This window comes from Lupinus angustifolius, chromosome LG12, assembly GCF_001865875.1.
Source record: "Lupinus angustifolius cultivar Tanjil chromosome LG12, LupAngTanjil_v1.0, whole genome shotgun sequence".
Taxonomy (NCBI): Eukaryota; Viridiplantae; Streptophyta; class Magnoliopsida; order Fabales; family Fabaceae; genus Lupinus; species Lupinus angustifolius.
Window position 1 is genome coordinate 17,882,242 of NC_032020.1, and position 26,507 is coordinate 17,908,748.

The 26,507-nt window shown below is 33.4% G+C and overlaps 5 protein-coding genes across 6 annotated transcripts; 3 read left to right on the forward strand and 2 right to left on the reverse strand.

The window, feature by feature from the left end:
• On the forward strand, positions 950-3,041 carry LOC109361750 (thylakoid lumenal 16.5 kDa protein, chloroplastic-like). Its single transcript, XM_019607291.1, has 4 exons — positions 950-1,373; positions 2,013-2,152; positions 2,519-2,591; positions 2,735-3,041. Exons 1-4 carry the CDS (start codon positions 1,013-1,015, stop codon positions 2,842-2,844), a joined length of 684 nt encoding a protein of 227 aa, XP_019462836.1. The 5' UTR covers positions 950-1,012; the 3' UTR covers positions 2,845-3,041.
• On the forward strand, positions 8,298-11,895 carry LOC109361671 (axial regulator YABBY 5-like). Its single transcript, XM_019607189.1, has 7 exons — positions 8,298-8,641; positions 9,630-9,749; positions 10,636-10,762; positions 10,893-10,941; positions 11,038-11,113; positions 11,193-11,268; positions 11,702-11,895. The coding sequence occupies exons 1-7, from the start codon at positions 8,564-8,566 to the stop codon at positions 11,707-11,709; spliced, it is 534 nt and encodes a 177-aa protein (XP_019462734.1). The 5' UTR covers positions 8,298-8,563; the 3' UTR covers positions 11,710-11,895.
• On the forward strand, positions 15,667-17,947 carry LOC109361583 (equilibrative nucleotide transporter 8-like). Its single transcript, XM_019607080.1, has 2 exons — positions 15,667-16,547; positions 17,207-17,947. The coding sequence occupies exons 1-2, from the start codon at positions 16,061-16,063 to the stop codon at positions 17,902-17,904; spliced, it is 1,185 nt and encodes a 394-aa protein (XP_019462625.1). The 5' UTR covers positions 15,667-16,060; the 3' UTR covers positions 17,905-17,947.
• LOC109361584 (EPIDERMAL PATTERNING FACTOR-like protein 2) lies at positions 19,336-20,301 on the reverse strand. 2 transcript variants are annotated; one of them, XM_019607083.1, is made up of 2 exons: positions 19,852-20,301; positions 19,336-19,750 (listed from the first exon to the last, which is right to left on the reverse strand). In XM_019607083.1, exons 1-2 carry the CDS (start codon positions 19,946-19,948, stop codon positions 19,512-19,514), a joined length of 336 nt encoding a protein of 111 aa, XP_019462628.1. In that variant the 5' UTR covers positions 19,949-20,301; the 3' UTR covers positions 19,336-19,511. The 2 variants fall into 2 exon arrangements, with proteins under 2 accessions (XP_019462628.1, XP_019462627.1); XM_019607082.1 differs by having other exon boundaries at positions 19,336-19,753; positions 19,852-20,297.
• LOC109362519 (EIN3-binding F-box protein 1-like) lies at positions 22,723-26,059 on the reverse strand. The gene is made up of 2 exons (XM_019608351.1): positions 25,752-26,059; positions 22,723-25,288 (listed from the first exon to the last, which is right to left on the reverse strand). The coding sequence occupies exons 1-2, from the start codon at positions 25,774-25,776 to the stop codon at positions 23,406-23,408; spliced, it is 1,908 nt and encodes a 635-aa protein (XP_019463896.1). The 5' UTR covers positions 25,777-26,059; the 3' UTR covers positions 22,723-23,405.

Sequence of the window (26,507 nt, forward strand, 5' to 3'; positions counted from 1 at the left end):
TACTACTTGTTTTTTATACGATCAGTGTACTATATTACTTATACATGGCTAATAAATTAATTTCTATTGAGATGTGTGATTTTCCTATTAAATATAGATTTCAAGGACGGTCAAATGTATAATTTTTTGACCTATATGGGAATTAATGGGGTATTAGATTAACAAATATAATATGCATCTGAAAGTGCTTTGGCATATCCTAAGGCAGATTTCAATTATAATATCATAAAATACAAAAATATATTTAGCAGAGACTTAGTAGAAAATACATATTATAATAATTCTCTAAGTGTGAAGAGTACATATCATATCCAATAATGCCTTCTGCCATTCTTCAACACTGATATGGACTAAGAACTAAGCTAAAAAAAATAAAAAGAGCTATAACATTTTTTGCTACAGTGTACTTGAAAATCTCCCCTTCCTTCACATTAGATATATTTGGTTGTAGTGAAAACTGAACGAATAAAATTGGAAGGAAAATAATATTCCTTATAATTTCGTCGCATTCAATGAATAAAAGAAAAGAAAAAACGATGGTGGAACCCATCCTTTTCGTTTTCTCACTAATGGGAGGAAAATTCAATGAGAAGATTAGCAACCACTTTTTTATCCCTAGCTTCTTAAACACTTAAAAATTTTGTATTTTGTTTTATGCACTTATGAATATTGCTAAATTTCTAAAAAAACAAATACTATGTCATTGTTAAAAATAATTATAACTTTATCTCTAAACTTTATTTTCACTTTCTCTTTTTATGGCAAACAACTTAAAATTTAAAAATCATCATATTTCAGATGGGACAATAATATAGGCCAACCTACATGGTCAATTTGCATCCTTTCATTCAACTAGAGTTTGAAATAAAAAACAAGTCAAAAGGATCTTAAAAAATGATTGGATCGGATTACAGAATCCAGCAACCTTATCCTCGGAAAGTTCCAAGTTGTCATGTCTTCTAAATTTTCAGGCCCAACAAAATACAGCAAAAGAAAATAGGGAAGAAAAAACATGGCAACAAATTTTCTCTCAACTGCTAATCCCTTCCTTGTACTGTTTTCTTCATCATCATCCTCACCATCTTTCTCACTAGGAGCATTAACACCAACCTATTTCAGTGTGAAAAGACAATTACCTATTTGTAAAACAGTTAATCAACCAGCAAGAAATCCTCTAAGTGTGACCAAAAGAGGCTTATATATTAGCTTTCTCACCAGCTTTGTGCTTACATTGGCTGGTAAGGGTTGCTTTGATGCTAATGCAGCAATACTTGAAGCAGATGATGATGTTGAGCTCTTGGAAAAAGTAAAGCTTGATAGAAAGAAAAGACTTGAGAGACAAGGTGTGATCAGTTCATCCACCAAGGAAACAGGTCTGATCTTGCAAAATGACATTTTTTGGATATAAGATTAAGTGCAATTATTATGTCCTATTATGTGTTTTTGGATACATTAATATCAATTTCAATATTATTTTTTTCTTTAACTTGTTGACTTGGTTCACTAGAATGACAACAAAAGTTCAGTTAGATTGATAAACTTGAGGGCCTGAAGAGGCTTGTAGTGAATAGTTAGCCTAATTGTAGAGGGCTTCAATCAAATGAAGAAAAAAATGTATCATAGAGTGCAAAGCTTGGCTTGTTGTTCTTTGTCAGATATGATATTTAGGTACCTGTTTCATTCACATATTCACTGATGTTAATTGATTCGCATCTTCATGGGAATGTAAATAGATTTTCAAGTTGTTGATATATTTGAACATATGCAGGAAATTAACTGTCTACTTTAAGAATATAGCAGCACATTCTTAAGAATCTCAAAAGTACAATAGTTCCATATCATTTATATTTGACATGGTGAGCTTGTTTTTGTCTTTAGATTAGAAAAGAGCAGCATGGTGCTATAAAGCTTCCACTTTGTAGCTTAAATGATAAACTTTGTAGGGTGCCTTATTTTGCACTAAGTTCTCAAATTTCTAAGTGACTTAGCTACTGAAAACTGAATATTTGCAGGATACCTTCAGGATGTGGTGTACAAACTGAGCAAAGTTGGTGAAGCAATTGAGAACAATGATTTACCTACAGCTAGTTCTGTCCTTGGGAAGGGCACTAATACAGATTGGGTCCAAAAAACTACCATAGCTTTGACAAAGGTAAATCTAATTTCTAAAATGATTGAATTCATTAAGAACACTTTTGCAATGAAATCTTTCATCATAAAAGTTAGACCAAGAAATGGCAAACTGGCAATCTTAACTTTCATGATAAAAATCCAATCACCTAATTGCTCTATCAATCACTGAATTTTCTCTAGTTTATGCACTTAGTATCTAAATTCTCCTATTGCTGCATTAGATATTCAACTTTCAATGGGAAATGGTGGTGCAATTATGTTTTCATTTCAAATTCAGTACTTTTGTATGAGAAGATATAATGAACATCAGAACATGCTCTTCAACTTCCATCAAAGTGTGAAACTTTTGGTTTTTTTAAAGTACCCTTGAATTTTTTTTTGACAGCTGAGCTCCAGTCCTGAAGAAAAGACCGAGGTGGATGCATTCAATTCTTCACTAGCCACATTGATTTCATCAGGTTTGTTGCATGTAACTAAGGTTCATGTTTCATAAAAGACAGAAAGTATGCTTCTGCATCAAACATCTTGTCCACTTATCATCATAATATGTAATTGTTTAAGCACATGCTAATTCTTATTCCTGTTTTTTCTTTTCTGGAAGTTGCTAAGAATGATGTTGAGTCATCCAAAGTTGCGTTTGTGTCTTCGGCAAGTGCATTTGAGAAGTGGACCTCATTGACAGGGTTGGTCGTTCAGCTTAAAGGACTTTGAGGGAATAGAAGCTACAGCAAAAAATTTCCTTCACTTTTCAGTAGATAGAGAAATCACTTTATTTTTTACTTCAGGGTCACCTCAATGGTGTCTTGAACCATTTCCTTCTTAGATTTATCTTGCACTGGCTCAAGCATCTAAAGCCACATGCCTATCCAATATTTTAAGACATTTGAATTGGATATGGGTTTAAATTATTATTTGATCTGGCTCCACGATTATATACCATACAAAAACATCCCGTGCAAGAATCACATGCATAAATTGCTTCGATAAATTCATCCCAAAACAACTGTATTGCTGTGGGATATTATCTTAAACAGTGTCTCATTTTCTATATCAAGTCAAGGGAAAGATAGTGATCTCTATCCATTGCTGTGTATATCTCGGCTTTAGGATCAATGGTTTCCATGGGCCTTAGGCTCACGCCTAAGTACTGATGGGCTTACGAATTCCTATAGTGCTGGACTGAAATTTCAATCGCTTTCTTATTATTTGTTATTCTAAAAGTGTACCAGGCCGAAAAATGTATCCACGAGTCCGTGCACGGATCTGCCCGATAAATTGCAGGAATAATAGTCAGATTGGGATAGATATACTACCAAAATTTGGATACCAAGTTTCATTAATTCATGTATTTGGAGAAATGTGTCAAATGAATTTACTTTTTAAGCTATGCCAATGTTCCTTTTCTTCATTTTTATTTTGTGATACTAATCTTGAGAACAACATCTCCATGAGAGATAAAGAACTATCGTGTAAAACTAAAAGCCACACCAACACTTATAAGCTACCCAGTCCACAAATAAAAGATGCAACAAAGTTATCCCTCCAGATAAAATCTAAAAAAAAGAACAAATTAAGATAAAGAGAAACACACTGTGTGAACCAAGAGTATAGATAGTGCTACAATCTCCAAATACTATATTTTCACCTTAACAACTATTAACCACAATATTGCTGCTTAATTATTAGAATTTTGCATAATATGCTTTACTTGACCCAAAAACTAGCTCATGTAGTGAAAGATACTTGAGCATTATTGGTTTGGTCATATTTCCATCTTACTTGAACACAACTAGCACTTAGTTACTTTTCCAAACAGAGACCATATACTCATGACTTTTGAAATCTGTTTCTCCACACACAAACACGGTACTGAGTTGCATGCAACGTTGACAGACAATTCTAGGTAGCTAGTAGATGAAAAGGCAACATGTATGTCTGAAACCATGCAAGGCAACGTCTTTCAGAGTTTACATTATTAGAGTGATGGGACGGATGCATTGGTCTACTTAGCTATCATTTTGTTTATTGCACTTTTGCATGCTTATTTTCACGTACGCCAGAAAAGAAGAACCCGTCTTTGTGGTTTTTCTGAAAATACTATATCTATGTTGGTCCTTTGCTACGTTCTTAAACAAGTTTGGATGAATAATTCACTCCCATCGTGTTGTTGAAGTAATGTCAAATGCTTGCTCTAGAATGCTATTCCATCTAGCTTGGATTCCTCCCATTGTAATTTTCGCCTATTTTAGTATTCTTAGAGATTCCTCCCATTGTATCATAATGTGCCTAGCTTTGTTTTCCCTATTGATAATTTTTTCAGCTACTTTTATGATATCACCAGTGGAAAATTGAGAATTTGAACATAGACAATACTTCATTTCACTTAATTTGGTAGATTTAATTTTCCCAAAACTTACTGTGTTAAAGTCACTCCAAATGTTGTGTAATGATATCCATTATTTATTAAACCTTATCCTTTTCACCTAGTGCACGGGATAAAAACCAAATATATAAATCTATTTAACCATCTGGTTAACTAGATATAACTTATAATAATAAAAACTTTATATTATAAGTTTTTTGTGGAAAAATGTAGCTACATGCTATTGCATTATTTGTAATGCAGATTTAACAACTCTCGAAATCTTAATGTTAAGAAAACTATAGCAAGCAGATTAGATTCAATTAGAAGCAATACTTATTTTTAAATAGAAGAAATGCATGTTACTCAATTTGGAGTTAGGATCCTCTCCATTAATGGAGAGACGAGTGCATCAAAGAGCAAAGAAAAATACAATCTCCGATAACATATTGCTCTTCTAATTGTAATGAAATGACACTAACACTATTTATCCTTAAAAACATATGTACTTGTCTCTCCGCGTTGTTCCTCAATTTGTTCACTCGTACTTTTATCAATTAGTCATACAAAATTCCCGAGATTACCTTCTGAATTCTTCAACTTCAGTACTTTTTCTCCCTTTCCATTTTATTTTGGGGTCCATTTAAATATTTTGTACCTTGTGTTTACACTTTACCTTCCTACAAAAACACAGACATATTGGCTCCGTCACGCATGCTAGCTTTCAATAATCTTTTCATCTGGATATAGAATAGATACAGAAGCAGAGTGTCCCCGTTATAGAGAGATGCTATCGAGCTTCCATTTAAAAGTAAATCTTCACAAAACCAAATCATAAACAATCCAAGTTTTCATTTTGACTTTTAATTTTCACAGATTTTACACATTACTTTTTTAATAGTAAGTGTTACATAAGTCTTCCAAAAAATGTTAGATGGGTAAGAAAAACCAAAGCCTTAGTTGAACTTTTGGCACGTTATCTTTCTTAATTATACAGTTTTAATCCTTAATTTTTTATAACTCAATATTGTCAATTGAAGTCTAACCAAAACAGAAAATCCGAAAAAGCAAAAACAAAGAACTTAAAAAATAATAAATAAAAAGATGTAGCCAGCATCTCTTCAATAATATATGAAAAGGATGATGATGAGGCAAAGTCACTTATATAGTATTCATTACCCCAGTCACCAGACATGGAAAGGGACCGAAGCTAAATGGGCAATGGAAGAGTGCATTATTAAAATGGCAAAATCGACAAAGAAGAGATACTAAGAAAGCAATAATGTTGTGGCTTTCTCATTTTCTTGGGTATCTTTATATGTCCCAAGAACTCCTTTTTTATGTTATTTGCATTCTTTAATGATTTTTCCTGCAATCATATTATTTTACCGAAGCAATATTTTTTCCCTTAAATTTAAAAAGCACATTTTAGGCACCAATCGATTTAAAACCCTATGTTATGTTACCAAAAAAACGTTGAACTATGGACGGAAACGTTTCTAGCAACGTCGCAAGTCTAAATCACACGGTTCTTTTTTTTTCTCCTTCTTCATACCACGGCGACTAATCTTTGATTTGGTGATTGGATAAGACTTGGGTATATATACATTTTTCAATTTATGATATTCTATTGAAGTGGGATTCCAACTTTTTCTAAAATAAAAAATAGCTTCATGCATACTTGATGTAATTGTCTCTAGGTTTTATGATTAATTTTTTGAAACAAAAGCTGCGATAAAGGTCCTGTGAATAAAATGAAAGATATCCCAAACTTCTTACTACCCAAAGTCACACAAGAAAATATACAATTTTATGTATTAAAGCAAACTTTACAATCCGTACATAATATATTAATATTTGTTAGGTGTTTGTATGTATGAGCTTTGTAGTGCGAAAATTTCACAATGGAAAGCGGATGATTTAAAAAAGATTATAAGTGAAAATACAACATAATATTTTAAGGTTTTTGGTTATGATGTTTCATATTTACTTAACAAATGAATGAAAACGTTCTGACTCACTCAATACAAATAAATGGCATCAAAGATATCGGTTTGGTTTAGATTAGTATTGAAGCAAAAGTGATTAATAAATTTATAAAACAAGATTTTTGGGTGGTTGAAAGTCTTCAGTTCATGACAACAATTCATACATAATAACATTCAAAATTCTCACGTATACTTTTACTATTCATGAAAGCGCTATATGGTTGGAGAATAAGAAACAAAAATGGTGGATGACACTTTGGTTTATCACAATTTGGACTACTTGGCACTTTAGGAACAAATCTATTTTTGATAATAAGAGATTCTAAGTAGATGAGGTGATGAAGCTTATTTTTATGCATACTTGAAGTATTTACAATGCTCGTTTTCCTCTTTTTTCTTATTCACTTGTTGTGAGACACTCATCAAATTGTCTTTCACTTTATTAATTTAGAGATTAAGTGGATAGGAGTATCATTTGTTCTCCTAATTTATTTATCTTCTGATTAATAATATTTTTATTGCTGATATTTTTTTTAATCCTTATGCAGGGTACATTTTCATTTAAATGTGTGATATTTTTATAGATTTAATTTATTATTCAAATGAACGGAAATATTTGTTCGTTAAAGAAAAAGTGACTAGATATATTGGCATGTATGTCATCAAATTCAGCAGCTGTGTAAAAAATCTTAAGAATATAGTATTTTTTTTCTTGAAAATTAACGAAAAACAACCGTTATTAAGAAAAATGTGTCATGTTACAGAAGAAAGCAATACTACGATACTATCATAAATTTTCGCCCTCCTCGTCCGCTGCGAGTTGCAGGTTATGTCTGAGGATTGGAGTGGTCACTCTCTCATTCCATCGAAATTAGTATATTATTGTATCAATTCTACATATTTAATATTGCGCCCAGAAACCTTTCTCTGCTATGGGATTACAATGCACTTAATATATGTAGATTCTTTAAATTTCTATTCATGATTTATTTACTATTTACATATCATAAAATCATGTTAGTCTCCTTCAAAATGTGATAATGTTATTCTTATATATAGATTCTTTATTAAAAAAGCAAAACCTACTTAAATTATTTCTACACCTTAACGGGATTATAGCTCTAAATTGATTATAATTGAATCAAATTTATGATACGGCCTTATTTTCAACTAACTAAACTGCTTTCTCTTTTATTCATTAGTGAGATAGTTTCATTACTTTTGCCCTCATTATTCTTGGTCCAGTGGGTATAGGATTTGCTATACAGGAAACTCATCACAACTAAATATCCTATATAGGAAGTAATAATATTTATGCACAACGCCACCTACAAAATGTTAAATGTGGTGGTAATTAAGAGTGAAGCATATATAAATACTTAACTGCAGGCACAAACAATCAAACTAAAATAAGTATTTAGCATAAATACATGTTATCTATAGAGAATGAAGATCTCTTGTCCATGTTTATATCTCTATTTGTGTCAAAAACTAATTAAAGTGTGTCATTTAATTAAAAAAGAAAAATCATAAAATCAAAAATGTATTACCTGATGTAATTTTTTGGGATAAATGATATTTATTCATGTATGCAAGTCTTCTTTCTTTCTAATTAGGCTAAATTTAATGTGGAAGAATTATCCGCTAGTTAAATCTGGTTTCCCTTTGTAAACTATGAACCATTATCTTTTCCTTTCCTAGTCACAGCATTCCTTGTATGCCGTGGGCACTAACTAAATAAAATTACCTTTTTTATACATATCATGATTTATCATCATATGCCTTACCCTACTCTCTCTCCTCTCTTCAATTCCCCTTCTTTCTTTGGATTCCAAACAAACCCTTCTTCAAGTTTCTTCTTTTAACTCTCTTTACTATGTTTCTATTATTACAAGGCCCATCCTCATGTTTTACCGTTGTGAATTATATATACATATAAAATCTAATAAACTATAGAATAAAAGGCCTTTCAATCTCAGCTTATATATTGCAAGAGAGGACTGTTTAATTAGCCCATACCTATCTACCTTCTTCTCTCTATCCTTCTCTTCTTCTTTCACCATCTTCAGGCTTCAGAGACATGTCTAGCTGCAGCGTTGATGTTGCTTCTGAGCAACTTTGCTACATCCCTTGCAAATTCTGCAACATTGTTCTTGCGGTATCTTTCATTTGAGAACTTCTCTTTACAACTAATCTAGTAGGAGACATCTAATTTTTCAGCTCTTGCATGCTAATATTCCTGTTTCAAATTATACCTAGCAAGCAAATATATTGTGCTTAAAAGCCTTACATAAATAAATATGAACATATCCATGCATAAAAGCAAAGAATTCATCTAGATCCTGAAAAGACTAGCAGTGGATGTGTTTTTTTTTTATACCGGAACTTTTCTACAACTATTATTTATTTTGTTATTGTTGTTTTAGTTAATTTAATTATGTCTTTCTTAGCTAGCTTCCTCGTTTATGTTACACAGTCTAGGTCTCCATCAATGGACCTTTTCTTTTAGTCCTTCTTTTGCAGTGAAAGAAAAGTCATAACCTTAACCTGAAGGTCTTTCTCCCCTGAAGGTCACACACATAGTTGTGCTAATTGTGTCATGGTGCTAGCTGGCTGTAAGGATAAATATGAAGTGGTGTCACTTTTGAAAACGCCAAAACAGGCATTGTTTATGATGAAACTGTCTTGATAGGACAACTCCTCTACACCCCTTTTAGTTTCTCAAGCTGTGATCTAAATTAACTTTAACTAGCTTATACCAAAACTCGATAACACTAAAGTACTACACTACTTATCCATGTGCTCCCACAAGTTGGATTCTTCGTCTCAATAGCAAAACAAAAACTTAAAGAAACCCGGATCGTTGCACCTTTCAATTTTCTAGTTTTTTTTGTTTTAATTTTAAGTAAAATGGTTAATTGTCCATAAAACTATGTAAAACTCAGAACCCCCACTTTTCTATTTTATCTCTTTAATTATTTCATGAGATCTGATCATTCCGAGAAGGAAATGATGAGGCGATCTAGTTTTTTTTGAAGTTTCTGGGTTTCTACTCAATTTTCTTGTGTTCAGCTTATATTACTATTTAACTATACTTATAGAGTAGAATGAGAATAATGATTGAAATATTATGATAAAATGTGCAGGTGAGTGTTCCATGCAGTAGCCTCTTTGACATTGTGACCGTTCGATGTGGCCACTGCACCAATCTATGGTCCGTGAACATGGCCGCCGCGTTTCAGTCCCTGTCATGGCAAGATGTTCAGGTGCTATATTACCAACTAATTAATTATTTTTCAGTTTATGATTTGAATGAATGAATGAACCTTTTTATGGGGTGATGAACTAATAAATGAAAATACCTAACCAAAAATAAATACTTATAAACAGTAGCCTAGGTAGCCCTTTGATTTCTGGATCCTAGGGTTTCTTTCTGGGGAGTTATATTCTTTTTTAGAAAATCGAAGTCTCTTTCTTTCTCTCAGGTAGATTTCAGACTTTTTAGTAGAGCATTTGAAAGCATGTCTGTTATTTCTACCTAAGATTACTGAAGCCCTAGCTACCTGCAGCCCCCATAAACCAAAGCCATGTTTCATTTCTCTTTTTCGCACTTTTAGTCTAGGGGTCAGAATCTGTCCTTAACTCATCAAGGCTTTCAGATACTTACCTTGAATCTTGATTTGTTGGGGGAGCAAGTTGTTTAGCTACATTTTAATGATTTCTTTTCCAGATCTTTGTCTTCTACCACTATTCAAAGTTGCCAATAAATTATTAATTAATTTACAAACAATATCTACTGTTTTTTGGTGTAGATTCCTAAATCTAAACAGCTGTCAATCTGAGCTTTAGTACTTGTACTTCATTCATTTTATAAGTTTGTAATTGCTCAGTGATTGTTGATGCTTAAAGCTTCCAGCCCTATTTTAGTTCCAACAATGCATTAATTGATGGAAAGATGAAAAAAAGAGCATTTAATGGGAGAAAAAAGAAGAAAGTAAAGAAACCCATCATCCTAGTCTTTACCCATCCTGAACAAACCATCATGGTTACAATTCCTCTAAACAAATAACAGCTTACTATAAAATAATTTTCCTTTCTCCTTGTATTTAGGACATGGTTATTGATACTCCTTTTGCTAACTTTTATTTCCAGGCACCAAACCACTGCAATAATCCAGAGTATAGGATTGACACTAGTGGCTCCACTTCCAAATGCAACAACAGGATTCCAATGCGTGCACCCACAACTCATGCCACTGAGGAAAGGGTTGTGAATCGACGTGAGTGTATAAATGTCCTTGTCTTATAATTAACGATTTAAGTTTTTTTTTTATATAGAAAAGATATCTATAATAATCCTTGTAATTTATATTATACAATGTATGATGAGTTGTTATTTTCTCTTTTCAGCTCCCGAGAAGAGGCAGCGTGTACCTTCTGCTTACAATCAGTTCATAAAGTAACTAATACATCAAAGATATATTTGGTTGAATTGATAACATATATAAAAATAGGTTTCTGACGTTTTTGTATATATATATATATATATATGCAGGGAAGAGATTCAGAGGATCAAGGCCAATAACCCTGATATTAGTCACAGAGAAGCATTCAGCAATGCTGCAAAGAACGTAAGGACCGGATTAAATACTTGTAAATATATATACTCACTTAGTATAATATAATGAGAGGAAAATATTTCATTTTTAGTGGGCACATTTTCCTCATATTCATTTTGGGATGATGTTGGAGAGCAGCAACAATCAAGTTAAGATGGAGAACATACGTAAGTATTTAGAACCTAACCTTTTTTTCATGATACTATTAATTAACAGATAATAATTATGATCCCTATAGATAAGATTTAATTATTTTGATATTAATTCTGTTCAACTATGTGACTTACACCCAGAGAAGAAAAGAGAATGACTAGAGAAGTTAAAGAGAAATATCTTTCTTTCTCTCCTTTGATTTAGGAGAAATATCTACCAAATTTCTTTCTCCTCTCATATGAAGAGAAAATGAGAGAGGAAGAGTGAGTGAGAAAAAACATTTATTTATCTTCTTCCATGGAAAAATTCACTCTATTTCTCATCTCTTTCTTTTTTTCACTCTCTTTCTCACATATTTCTCTCTTCTCTCGAACCAAAGTAGTATAGGTTTCTACTCTAGACATTCAATAGGATCATAATTACGAAGGTTTATTTGATTATATTCAGGTCTCTAGGAAGCATTTATTGAAGAAATGAAGGATATGTACTCATCATTTCTCACTACTTATGTTTCATTCCACTCTATCAACTAAACAATGTTTCTTGTTGTAAAGAGTTTTATGCACAATTAACTATTTTACTTGGTTATCATACTTGTCACAACCTAATACTTCTTTAATGGATGCTAAATTTGTTTAATTTGAAGTAAAAATTATTAGGTTAATTCAATGTTTTTGTTTTTTGAGGTTACTAATTTGAAGGAAAGTGCATAATGTGATAGCAATAGACAATTAATGAATCAAATTTAGTGGGAGTGTGTTGTTAATTCTCTCTCCTCTCACTTTATGAGTTTCCATCATAATGGAGGAGTATTTTTGCAATAACTTCTCCTAAATCCTTATATAAATAGAACACTTATGCATTAGAAAAGTCATGTTTGCTTTCTAATGAGTAGAAATACAAATTGAGAATTAGAAAAATATTAGTGGTTGAGTAAGAAAAATGTTGTATAGAGGATGAAGGAAACTAAGAGTTCTTAATTAATCATCAAAAAATGCATAAAATATTCTTCGATCTCTTGAGAATTTATAACATTGAGGTCCTAATTAAATGGTTCTTAAAAACTATTAAAGACTCATTAAAGTTTAAAGTTGGAAGAATGTGCTATTCTTACTTAGTTTGAAGAATATTTCACTATGCTTTGTTGCGACTTACAAATACTTCGTTAATTAGCGTTCGTACTTCGCTTTTCACTATTTTACTTCGTTAATTAGCGTATTTGTAACTACTTTTATTTTCAAGAGTAGGAATGATTTCAAGAGTAGCGGATGTGTTTTATTTTTTCTGTTTTGAATTTAAATCTCTATGTTTATCTCTTTCTTTACTGACTCCATTGTGTAATAATTTCACAAGATAATTCATTTCAGTATTCATCTTCGTAGTAATTGCACAAAATGTTAATATTCAAATTTTGCCAAATATTTGACACATTCTTATCTAATTAGGTACATAAATTATTGATTTTGAATAGACTCATATAATGTTATTTCATTAGAGTTATACACAACTAAATATTTGAATTTGTCATGAGGAAACATTGGTCTAGAACCATATACAACGATTAATTGATGATTAAGTAAATTAAAGGAGGAGCAATGAGGTTATCATCCATTCTTCTACTGTGACCATCCAACATATAGTAGAAATCTTAACTTTGGATCAGAGACAAAAGTGGCAAACATGTAATGTTTTACTTAGATTGAGATGAAAACCAAGGCTTAGTTTATCTTTATTCCTAGTCTTTTCTTTTGCTGCACACTTGTACTTCTCTTGAATTGTCTTGTAACCTCTAGTACTTAATAAAAAAATATGCTTTGCTGACAAATAAAAAAAGTAAATTAAAGGAAAATTATCTTCTTACTGAGAAAATCCTTTTTTTTCATCTCTTTAACTTGTATATGTAATTGTTTTTGTGGGGGAAGCTAAAAATAAATTCTTTTTTTTAGAAGTAAAATATCTAAGAAAAGATTTGGATCTGTACAAGCAGATTCCAACTCAAATTAAACAAGGCCTTTTCTAAAAGGAATCCATGGACCACCATTTTAGCATTATGGTATCGCCATATCTCAACAACATACATGAATCTTGATGAAAGCACTACAATTGAAGAGCCACTTTTGCAGGTTGCTTCAAAAAAATTGGCTAGAACTTTGATTACTTTGAATTAATATCACTTTATCACATATTTAATTATTATTTACTTTTAAATATAAATAATATAAATAATAGTAAATAATACAATGACTATGTATACATATTTTTACTGAGAACATAGAGATATTATTACATTATGTTTATAATAGCATTTATGGTAGATTTGTTGGTTTGTGACAATGAGAATCTGAAACGTCAAAATCATGTCTGTTAAGCATTAATATGCGACTTTAAATGTCATATCATCTCTGACTTTCTCAATCCACATCACTTTAATTAGTGCTACAGACTTCCACACTCGCTTTCTACTTTTTGCATTGAACTTAATGCCACGTTTTGTCTTTCAGTCCATTACTTGGATCCTCTTATGGTATCCGTCCTCAAAAATCAATGCTCACATTTTTCATTAGGTTCACTACTCGTTTACCGTGTGGTAGTAACAAGTGAGGACCACCTAAGTGCAAATAAATTCACACCAACATTCCATTATCTCCTGGCTAAATCTTTCATATGGTTAATAATTTGTATCTTCCAACCTTAAACCATAATGAAAGAAGAAAATAAACAATTCTGGAATAATACTAAACTTTTGATTATAACCTTACAACTTTATAATGAAATGTTTTTTCTTCTATAGAAAAATGACAAATGTTTGATCTATCCCAGCTCCATGATAAATATTTGAATTATGTACCAGAAAATTCACACAAATCAAACAGTTATCATACTCTTCAAGACCACAAAGATATACTAGATTTTAGATAAATCTAATATACAACAAGTCCACAAGTAATTGACTTGTGATGCATGGAGTGAGAATGTGAGATAGAATATGTTGTCCTAAATTTTTAATTTTTTAGCATACACCAAGATAGTTCATTTATTAGTTAACAATTGGGCCTGGTCCCAAACCAATTGAGATAGGGCTAAAAAACCTACGACGCCCAACATTGATAATCGTCTATAATTATGTATCTTTCATCACCATGCCTAAATCGACTGGTCTTTGAGCATATGCCCATGTGAAACTGCTATGAAAAATAATGATGTTATATACTAGTATTAACAAATCAGACTCAAGAAATCTTCCTAACATTATAAAAATTGATTGTGTTATTAGAACCAAAGGTCCTGCTCAAGTGAGAGGCCTCTAGATGAAATAGAAAGTGAAACTGGTTTGCTCCCTCAAGGGGCGAACATATGGATGAAGATCACCATCACCTGTCCCAAATAATGTCTTATTTTATGTCTTAAGCCAATCAAAATATTATTTTTTGTTTTTAAAAGTTTTATTTTATATTCATATGACAATATATTATTGGGTGTTTTGATGCTGATTTACACAATTTTAGTACCTCTTTAGCATAATGTAGTTTTGTTGACAATTATTAGACTAGACTAAACTGCTTACATCTAATTTCCTTTTATTCTTATTAGGTAAAAGTCTGATGCACTTTGTGCCCTCATTTATTAACAACACACATGTGTACAACTTTCTTTCATTTCTTTAATATTCATGTGGAAGACCTTAAGGATGAGAATTTGAGAGACCACGAAGTATATGTATGGGGACACCCTAAGAATCACGTGATTCTCACCCCTTTGAACGTGTTTCCAAGCACAACCATACCTTCACTTTAGTTTCACATCATTTTCTGCAGCTACTATCAGTTTATGCTTCGTTTATTAATAATATATTATTCTGTATCCATAAGTCACTTTCATATCATTGTTTAAGCTGCATTATTGGCTTTATTGCTTACCTCAGAATGATTGCTTCTTGATTTTGATTTATATTTGGATTTTGGAAAATACTAAAGAATATTAAAAACGTAATAAAGAAAAAAAGTTAAACTTGACTCGTGTGCAGATAATTGCAAAATGGAGGGCGCCATGTTATTGTCATTGAGTACTTGATTGTCTTCTCCACTAGATGAAATTACTATTTGATGCCTCTTAATATATGTATCATGATTTCTTAAGTCACTGCTTTAAGGCTCATTGGTCAACATCTCTTGGACCTTAACAACACAATTATAGTACAATCACAGTTGACTTCATTGATTACTCTCACTATTGAACAGAGTGGTTGGTGGCACATTATTATTGACTTACATTACTTTTTAAATTGGTCTAAACATCTCTTGCAAGTTGCAACTTGTGGGTAACCTGGCTGCAAGTCAAGACTTAATGAATTATAGCAAAATAATCATTTTAATGTTAATTTGATCCCAAGTACAAGATATTGCTAGAAAGCATACCCATGTGTGACCGTGTGACCAAATGGTATATCTTATAACATCCATCCAATGGTGTCCCCACACAACACAAATTTTCTACTTCATACGTTAACATTAGGTGCATTGATTCCAAAGTCCAACCCCATCAATCAAATGAATGTTGATGAGTGTGCGAGTGTGTGTATATATATATACACACATGTAAGTACAAACTGAGTTGTCAACTAGTCTTAAATCTTAAACTAGCTTCTAAAATTCCAACTTCTGTAGGGAAGTTTTAACTGTAAGCCATAGTTTTTAGCATGCCTAGCTCTACATCATATATAATCCTCATCTTAGACAACCTTTGACTCTTTATTTGAATATCATACTTGAGCTTTTCAGTCTCTACTACTAGTACCAGGAAGCAGAAATGGAAGCTGGCAAGGTCTTCAATGATGCAAATGAGGCAAGAGACACCTGCAGAGTAGCTTACATAATCCATTTCTTTCTTGGTGTTGGAAATTTGCTTCCTTGGAATGCTTTTATCACAGCAGTAGATTACTTTGCTTACCTTTACCCAACCAACCACATTGAAAAGGTTTTCTCAGTGGCTTATATGATTTCATCTGTGGTAGTACTTCTTGTGATGATGAGTTGGGGAGGTTGGAGTAAAACAACACCTAGGATGAGAATGAACCTGGGATTTTCTATGTTTGTTATGTCTCTCACAGTAACTTCAGTCGTCAATTGGGCTTCTAGCAGCACCAAGCTTAAAGATAGATCTTTCGGCTTGACGGTCGCAGCAGTGGTGATATGTGGTTTAGCAGACGGCTTGGTTGCTGGAAGCTTGATAGGTTCAGCTGGAAAACTTCCAAAACAGTATATGCAAGCCATTTTCGCTGGAACTGCTTCCTCAGGTACAAAACAAGGCAATTATGTGTCCTCATACTTCAATTTTAATTTCCCTTTTCAATTATATACAGGCAGATTATGTTTTTCTACATTTGAACAAATTCCCACTAATATAGAAACTCAGCATAAGATGAAGCACATAAAGAATAAAGTAATTTAGACAACTCAACAATTTGTACTTTTAGTCTTCTAAGTATATGCAAGTGTTTGACTGTTAAGGGAAAAAGGGAAAGCAGATTCTATGTGGTCCTGTATACTTAAGTAACTATATTGTTTGTGTTTAGCATACTCTTTCATCTTTAGGTAATCCTATCCATCTGATGAGACCAAGCTACAACTTATATCATTAAGGGCCACTTAATAATTCGTTCAACAAAGTTAAATATAGCTACTACTGAGTTTTGAAGCTGACTGATGTTACTGCATTTCCCACTTAAACTAAGATGATGTGCTTTGTAAGAGTGAAATTTGTAATGTATACACTAATACAAGTATGTTTGGTGGTTACCTCTAGCTTTCACGCTAAAGCCGTTTCTGCAGTCAAATTGAACCTCACTAATCTATACAAAGCAAATTCAGTTGTAGCTTTGATACTCAGCTGCTATCAAAGTTCATGCTTAATTGCTTATTTATACCACTGATCAACATCTTTTCTTGATGACAGGTATCATAGTTTCAATCTTGAGAATAGTCACCAAGGCATCACTCCCACAAACCCCAAAGGGTCTCCAAATAAGTGCCCACTTGTACTTTATGGTTGCCACAATTTTCCTCCTTTGTTGCATTATCCTCAGCAACTTGCAGTATAAGTTACCAGTCATGCAACACTACCAGCAGATGTTTGTTCAGGAGAACAACTTATCCTCAGGGAAAACAATTTGGGCAGTGGTTGGAAAAATTAAGGGGCCAGCTTTTGGGATTTCCATACTCTATATTGTGACTCTGTCTATTTTCCCAGGATTTATTGCAGAAGATCTAGAATCAAAAGTTCTGAAGGATTGGTATCCTATTTTGCTGATAACAGTTTATAATTTTGCTGATCTATTGGGAAAGTCATTAACTGCATTCCATGTTCTGCAATCTATCAGAAAGGCAATATGGGCCTCCATAGCCAGGTTACTATTCTATCCACTCTTCATAGTTTGTCTTCATGGACCCAAGTGGCTGAAAACAGAAGTACCAATGATGTTTCTGACATTTCTTCTTGGATTTACCAATGGATACTTCACCAGTGTGCTTATGATACTAACACCTAAATCAGTCCCCTTCTCAGAATCAGAGTTGTCTGCTATTGTCATGACTCTGTTCCTCGGCTTCGGCTTGGTTGGTGGTTCAGTCCTCGGCTGGTTCTGGATATTATGATGGCCTTGTTCTGCTGTAATAACACAGTAACATTCAAAAGTATATTTCTTCCTCTTCAAAGATTGGGAAGTATGAGGTGGATCGATGCAGTGTCATTGGGCCTTAAGGTCCATTCTCACAATTACAAGGTATCACTCTAGATGTTTACTTTATATTTGTAAATGTTGGATAATATGCCCAAGAACCTTAATATACATGCCATGAGCTTTTGGCATAATTCAGAATTTCAGATCAGAGCTGATACTGTGATTTATTCAACCAATTCCATCGTAAGAAAAGTGTATTCACAGTGTAAAGATTTCATAATAATTAGTAATTCATCCGCCCTTCATTTTGATTACTTTATTGAATTCTTCTTTTGCTTTTTTTCTATCACTGTGATAATTTGGTTTGATATATATATATATATATATATATATATTTTGTAAATGCAAGCCTGTATTAAACTACCCCGCAATGGGTTACACAAATGATCAATTATTTGTTAGGGGAATTAGTATTGAGTTTATTTACGAATGGATAAACTTCTTTAATCTGGAGTCTGTAATGTGAATAAATACTCTGAAATTGAAGTGTTGAACACTTTTAAGATTGTTATAAATAAAACTACTGTATAGAATAGAGATCATGAATGTGTACTTTTGAATGCATCCTCCCAACAAAGCAATCCTGTGTTTACAATTACAAAATTTGCATTTTCGGATCACGCTTATCTGAATGTAATAATTATAATTATCTTATCCATTCATTATCATAAAAAATTTGTGTTTTTGGATAAGGCTATCCATAAATACTAAATTACCCAAATGGAATTTTATACTAAATGGAACTCGAAAGTGTGAAGCATATAATTTTCTGGTATTGATTAAACTTATAGGGTTGTTACAAGTAGCATCCAAAATCTGAACCCATACTTCGAGGGTTGGAATATGTCTTGGGGAAGTCAGAAAGAATTTATTTGGAGCGTTCATGCAGTGCCAAATAAAAGAATGGATATCTGAACCATTGAAGTCCTAATTCCGAAATGTACAGTAATCTCCTTAGTACATATTACAACACAAATAAATCTACGTGTAAGGGAGGGACATTTGAGCATTGGCTGCATTGCATGGCCTTCAATCTTCATAAATGCAAATTATGGCACATGTTTTCTTTATGTTTCCCCACCTAATAAGACAGATGAGAATCACATATCTCCAACAATGTCTCATTTCCTATCTAAGCTAAGAAATTTTTAAAAGCAAAAAATAACAAAATATAGCACTCTTAGGATATAAAATAAGACATTGTTTGATACTGGTGATCTTGATTGTTAATAGAGTGTCTAAACCTTTGTGCATCCAGAACTTATTTTGGAATCTGACTATTCCAAAGTCAAGAAGATACATATATATAAAAGTTTTATATGACCTTTTTTTTTAAATCTGGTTAAAGGAAATCAAACTTTTTGTCATTGGATCAATATGCATTAATTTTGTTCATATAATATATAGTATACACACCAGACTAGGTACACTAGAAATTGATCATCCTTAAACTATAGCATATACTAAATGCCCCAGCCACTACATTTTAGGTACTATATAATCAAAAGCTACTATCAACTTTCAAGGTTGAAAGAACTTGTTACCACATTTGCATTTCCATGACAGAAGGTAATAGCTCTCATCTCTTTGAGATGTTGTTGCCTTGTGAATGTGACCATCTTTATGGTGAGAAGAGATAACTAAAGCAGCCATGCAAGGCCTACAGTTCAAGCATTTGTTAACACATCGAGGAGGCCTTGACCCCAATACTAGTTTCATTTGCTTCATCATACCCTTGCTATCTTTTGTTGAAGGTGATCCTTCTGTTCAACACAAGTAAAGTAAACAATAACATAAGTTAGACCAATGATGCATGGTTTGATTTTACCTGAATATTTGGACAATGATGGTTTCATTTTACCTGAATTATAAGGAAATAAAGTGAAAGATATGATGAGAATCACAGCCAGTGAAGTTTTTAGGCCATTGGAGTATATTTTTGGAGAATGAGAATCCATTAGTTTACAAAACAAAATGGGAAGTAATGGCTACATGCAATAGTAGATAGGGATGACAAGGGGTTTGGTTTTGAGTTTTGATTATTGATGCAATGCATCTCATCAATTTCTAAGGGTCCTATATATTTGGTATTTGATTGAAGTTTTTATTTTACTTTTTTACCTTTTTAAAAGAGAAACAGGTGCTCTTACTTGAGTTTTTCAGTGTGAATGACTGAAGTCAAAGTTTATTTTTTTTAATCTTTTTTGCTGGCTGAATTGACTACCCTATGCTAACTTTCGAAATTATTGAAGTACTACACCTTCTTTATTTTGTCACCATACAAGGAATGGATATGGGTTTTGGTTCTTTGTCCATGTTCCTCAATAATACTTCTTACTATTAAGTACTACAAGTTTACAGTGTTTGCCTCTATACACAAATGCAAGTCCAAATAACCAATTCAGATTAGGGTCACATCTGAATAGAAGTTATAACTCTTACTTATGGACAAGGTTTTCATACCCTCTATGCCATAATTAATGGTTTGATATAGTAACAAAATTTGCATTGGCTTATTAGATATAAGTCCTTCACTGTTTCTTACAACATTTTCCCCATGAGCATGGACTAGAGTTTATAAGCTATAAGTATTGGGTGGGTAAAAATATTCACGTATTTTTACTTATAACACTTTATGTCTGCATAATTTTTATCATCACTTTATATCTACATATTTTCTATATACCACCAATATTCTTATTATGTGACATAAACATATATGAAATGAATACATAATTATCTTTCACTAAAAATGATGTGTAAGGTTTTCTTTCTTTTTCTTGGTTACTGAATCATTGATAATTGACTGTTACATATCAGATAATGCTTCAAAATTAATTTGTCAGATAATTAGCAACGGAAAACACAGATCAATAGACAGCATCATTTTAGTGAAGTTGTATAGCGAAGTGAGTGCACAGCTTTGGCAGAGAAATGTGGTAAAAAACAATGGTGATGGATTGGATAAGAGATTCACTGATTTGATGGACAAGTGGTGTCGTTTCAATGTTTTTAGTGTGCCATTCGTGTCAAGATTATAGTAACCTGTAGAAGAGACACTATACCATAAAATCTGCTGAATGCTTCAACTTTTTTAATTCAAGACTAACGGCTATGATATCAATATAATTATTTTTTATCACATGAATCACACAGGCATAAAAATGTGATCATATAGATAATATAATCTTATAGCACCTTCATTAACGTAAATGTTTTATATAAAAGAATTCCATGATAAATATAATCTTATACAGATGTGATTGTTTTAATGATATAAATATAATTATTGGATTGTATATAACACAACATGCACTCATGTAGCATCAAATTAAGTTGGTTGCTTCTATACAAGTTACCTGAAGAAATCCAAAACCTCTCACTAGAGATTTTGATTGGTGTAGAAACATAAGCTTTGATCATCTGTTATGGATAACTATTAGATATTTAAATGAATTGATTAAACAATAGTGACATACCTTATTAGATAACAAATGTTACCTCGTGATGTGTGAAGTCCCTTGTTTTGGTTGGTGTTGCCTTTTTTGAGTCGGACAAAGTTAACAAAGATTTGTTGTCCCAAACTCTATCTTATATCAATCTTATTATGCTACATTAGTTTAAAAAATTAAATATTTATATCTTTATCAATTTTACTTTATTGTGATTGGTCAGAGACATGGTTGGGGACAGCAGATCCCCATCAGGACAAAGTGGTCACTCCAGGAAAAGACTATGAGCAGTAGTAGCAGATAACAACTCCTGTACAAATTATGCTTTTCTAGAACAGACAGATTTTCTCTCAGAAGAATCATTTGCATATCTTACTATTATAGATCTTACATGAAAGAAAGCCAATGTTGTACAACGATTTTTGTATAGCATTTGCTCTCCTTGCAGAACCATCCTCCTCTTGTTATGTGATTCATGCACTATTATTGTCCTTTTGTTTTTGTAATGTTTGAAGCAAATTAAGACCATTTTTAACTTGTATTTCTTTAACATGTTCTAGCATAGGTAGCCCAATCTACACCTTTTAGAGCAAAAAAAGAACCCCATGACTCAATTAACCTGGGGCAATGATTCTTTTATCAACATACATGTACTCATAGTAATCAATGAAGGTGAGTTCACCTCACTTAAACACATGAACTCCTAATTGTAAATAATTAACCTTGGCGAAAAATAGACATCACAAACTATTTCCATATTTCCAAACCATCACCAAGTACATATTTTTATGCATATATTTTCCTCACATTTGCACAACTTTTGCTACATAAATTAATTATTACTACTTCCATATGTATACATGATGATAAAATGATAACTAGGTTGATATGTGCCCAGAATAATGGGCAAGTAGCATTTTTCGTATGCAACTCAGCATGTGTATGGATCCATGACACAGCTTTCTATCCATATTAACTCTAAGGTTTCACATGAATTTATGTGGAACTCCACATAGTGCTAAATATGATGACAATCACAAAAAGGCCCATCAGGCTAAAATCTTCAAGAGCAGTATAGCATAGTCACATATATCTTTTCTTTTGTTTTTTGTTATATAGAATCACATAAATCTAGTAATTTTACAAATCTCCCCTACCTCTCTTGATCTTTATATATTGATAGATCCAATAACCTACCATCATTTCCATACACACCAACTTCCACATGCATGTATATCATTCTATTATTCACACAAAAAGATAAGAAATAAGACCAATAATGGGGCAAGTAGAAATTGCATTATTATTATTATAGAATAACCAAGTGGTCTGCAGAGTACAACTCATAAGGAAGAGAAGCCTACAAAAACAAGGACTTGATTTCAAAGGGGAAAAAACAACCTAAAATAGGTTGTTGTGGCAGATCAAAAGAATGATCTACCACCACCAAAGCCTTGAATATGAGACACCTAACCCGAAAATTGAACTACACAACCACACTGACAATAGACTTGAAAAGATATGAACTAAAGCTTAAGTCTGAGTAACATCATGATAATGTGTAACAAGCTAAAACACTCACTCTAAATGGATACATCCAGCAGTACAGAATAAGATATAACATAAGCAATGCACTATCTAACAGTGGAAACAATAAACCGGGACTTAGTAACTGTATTCTCAAGGAACCATGACAATAAAAGAAGTGGCCTCCATATCGAAGGCCAAAAGGGTTGTAACAAGCATTTCTGTACGAAGATGCTTGCAAAAAAGGGAGATGAAGGGTATATGCCAAAGTTCCCTGGAAAACAACCATGTCCACAGTCACCTATCCACCTTTGATAGGCATATCCGCCCAAAAAAGTATGCTGGATTTCACCATCTGTTGAGTTCATTATTGTAGCTCGATACATGTACAGATGTACTATATCCTGAATCTCCAGATGCAGTTCTTCTACCCTGATTAAGCCAGAATATCGCATCGCCACAAGTTCTCCATTAGCAACTCAATTGTGCTGCTTCCGATTGAATTGCAGCTTTGAAGATTCAATCCTAACAAGGTCTGGCCCAGTTTTGTCAGGAAAGGAACACTCTTGCTTGATACCTCAGAACAGCCAGACAATGAAAGCACTTGCAAACTAAGCTGCCTTGCCCCAGAGAGAACAGCTATGCCAGCATCGGTGATTGCACACTTGGACACATCTAGATCATTAAGCAGCAAGCAGTTGTGTGCAATTGCAAGCAAGCTTGCATCTGTAATTTTCCAGCATCCATCGAGATTTAGTGATTCGAGGGTTCCACCATGTAGCCTAGCCAAGGCTGAAACTATGTTATCTGTCAAGTTCCAGCAGCCAGTAAGGTTCATATTGACAAGCCCTGCCACAGAATTTTCCAAAAGAGGGAGAAGGCCGGCATCTGTTATGCCATGAAGCCCAGTCAGATCAACATTCTGAATTTGGGGACACAATTTCCCAACCATGGCCATGCTAGCACTACCAAAACCAGGGCAGTTTTGAATGGATAAAGATCGAAGAGATTCGCAGGGGGAGAGCATAGATACTTCCACATCAATATCTTTAATTCCCATGCACTTCACAAGAGTAAGAGATTTCAACTTTGTTTTGATGTTTGAAAGGGCACCAATGATCCCAGACTGGGTAACCCTGTTACACTCCTCCAACTGCAGGCTCTCAAGAGATCCTGCAGCTTTGGTAAACGCGACCAGTCCACTATCAGATACAAAGCAACACTTGCGGAGGCACATCTGCTTCAGGTTGGTGCAACCTTTTCCCATGGCTTCGATGCTAGCATCAGTTACCCCTCGGCAGGAAGTAACAGAAAATGACACCAGTTTCTGCAGACCTTGAGCAACACCCATGACCCAAAATCCCCTTTCAGTGACATTTTTAAGACCACAGAGGACCAAATTTGTAATTGCCTTTCCATAATGTCCAATCACAGCAAGAGAAAAATCTGTAATGTTCAAGGCCTGAAGCTTTACCCTTGACAACTCTGAAGCAGATGATAAAAGACTAGATAATCCGTGATCCCCAACAAGAGGGCAATCTTTGATGGATATTGACTGTAACTTGGGGCAAAACCTTGCAATAGCTTGCAAGCCCTCATTCCCAATCTTTGAGCATGATTCAATATTTAAGGTGGTCAAGTTGGGGCAGCCTTCAGCTATTGCAATCAAACCCTTGTTGGTGATTGAGGAAGATTGGCACAAATCAAGCTTCTCCAACATATGACATCCTTTTGCTATGTGAGACAGACCCTCATCCCCGATGGAAGATACATCCCACAGAGAAAGTGATCTGAGAGAAGGGCAACCACGAGCAACTGCAGAGAGGCCACGGTTCGTGACACCATGTACAGAGTTGCTTCCTCTGATAGATAGCTTCCCTAGTCCCCCACGGCCACTAGTCCCAACTGCAATTGCAGCAAGCCTTACATCGGTTGCTTTCTTCCCTTCCAGACACCTTGTAAGGTAGCCATCGCCTTCGATATCTTGATCCTCATTTGAAGAGATCTTTTCAATGTCATCAGAGGAAGTATTCCTCTCAATCTCAGCTTTGCAGATGCTGCTCAGAAGCATAAGCCACTGTTTAGATACACAGGCACAAGAGGTTCTCTCTTTGGCACTAGGGAGCCTTCTGAATATCTCAAAGAGGCATTCATCAGGAAGGACTTCGATACTTGGTTTTCGATCTTGTACGCGGTCAAAGATAAACGGGGCAGTGATGCGAGCTCGCTTGGTTGGAGGGTAGTACACATCAACATTGGAACCAATACTGTACAAGCGACCCAAATCCAAAGAACTCCCATGATAGAGTTCATCATCGCCTGAAAAATCCATTGACAAAATCTAAAATCAGCAACATAAAATTGTTCCAAATTCACATGACAAGATTTCTCAAAACCAAAACTCAATATCTACCTAGATTTAACCTTTCATCAGAATACGCCCATGCCTTTTATTTGGTAAAAGAATATGTTCATACATCATACACGTATGTGTTTATTCTTTCAGCCAAAATAAAAGGGGGAACGGGTTATTCATTATAAAGAGATTACTATTGCAACGACAAGCTCTATAGTATCTATTCTCTAAGCATATCATACAACAATATCCATGAAATAAAAATTTAAACTTTGTTGTTGTTTAGATATCTTCCTATTCATTCAAATGACAATAAGTATAAGCAAGCCACTATAGCAATAAAGAATTGAAATTGAACTAATCAAACTTAAGCAAGAAAGACATACATATGAAATAAAAGGAAAATAAGGAAAGAATCAAACTTACCACAGTAATTGACAAGGGTAGGCATGAGTAATGATTGAATAACAATAAAGTGAAAGAAGAGAAATGAAGAAGCAGCTGAAACAGCTCACAAAAACAAAAGGCAAAGAACACAGAGAAGAAGAAGAAGAAGATGAAAAAGAGAAGGGTGAAGAGCATTAGAGAGAGAAGAAGAGGAAGTGAGAATGGATAACCCCAGTGGGAAGAGAGGGGCAAAAAAATATAAAGGGAAAGAGAGGGATGAATGAATGTTAAGGATGAATGAATGTTAAGGATGTTGGAAAAGAAAGAAATATTATAGGTGTCGACCACAGGTTAACATTGGATGCAACGAATCCATACCAAAAACAAGCTATTCCCTACACGCTTCTTTCTTTATTCCAACTTGCCACACCAATCATCCCTAATCCCATTTCCACCAAACTCATTTACCATTCTTTTTAATTTTCTTTTTTTTATAATTCTCACCACATCAAACTTAACACTCAAAACTATTCTAAACCGCAATAAAAATCATTATTTAACATTATATACCATTATACAGCTACCAACGTTCAAGTGGTACATGCTTGATTCCCCTTAAACAAGAACTCGGGTTCGAGTTTTGTGGATAAAAAAAATATCAGTTATGAGAGTTAGCCTCATTTACTTGTGGATATTCTCAGCTCAGATAGGATTACCTCCGATGCGAGAAACCTTCACATTCAATACTCTCACTTCTTCTTTTCATTTCAAATACTTTAACATATTCACATCTCA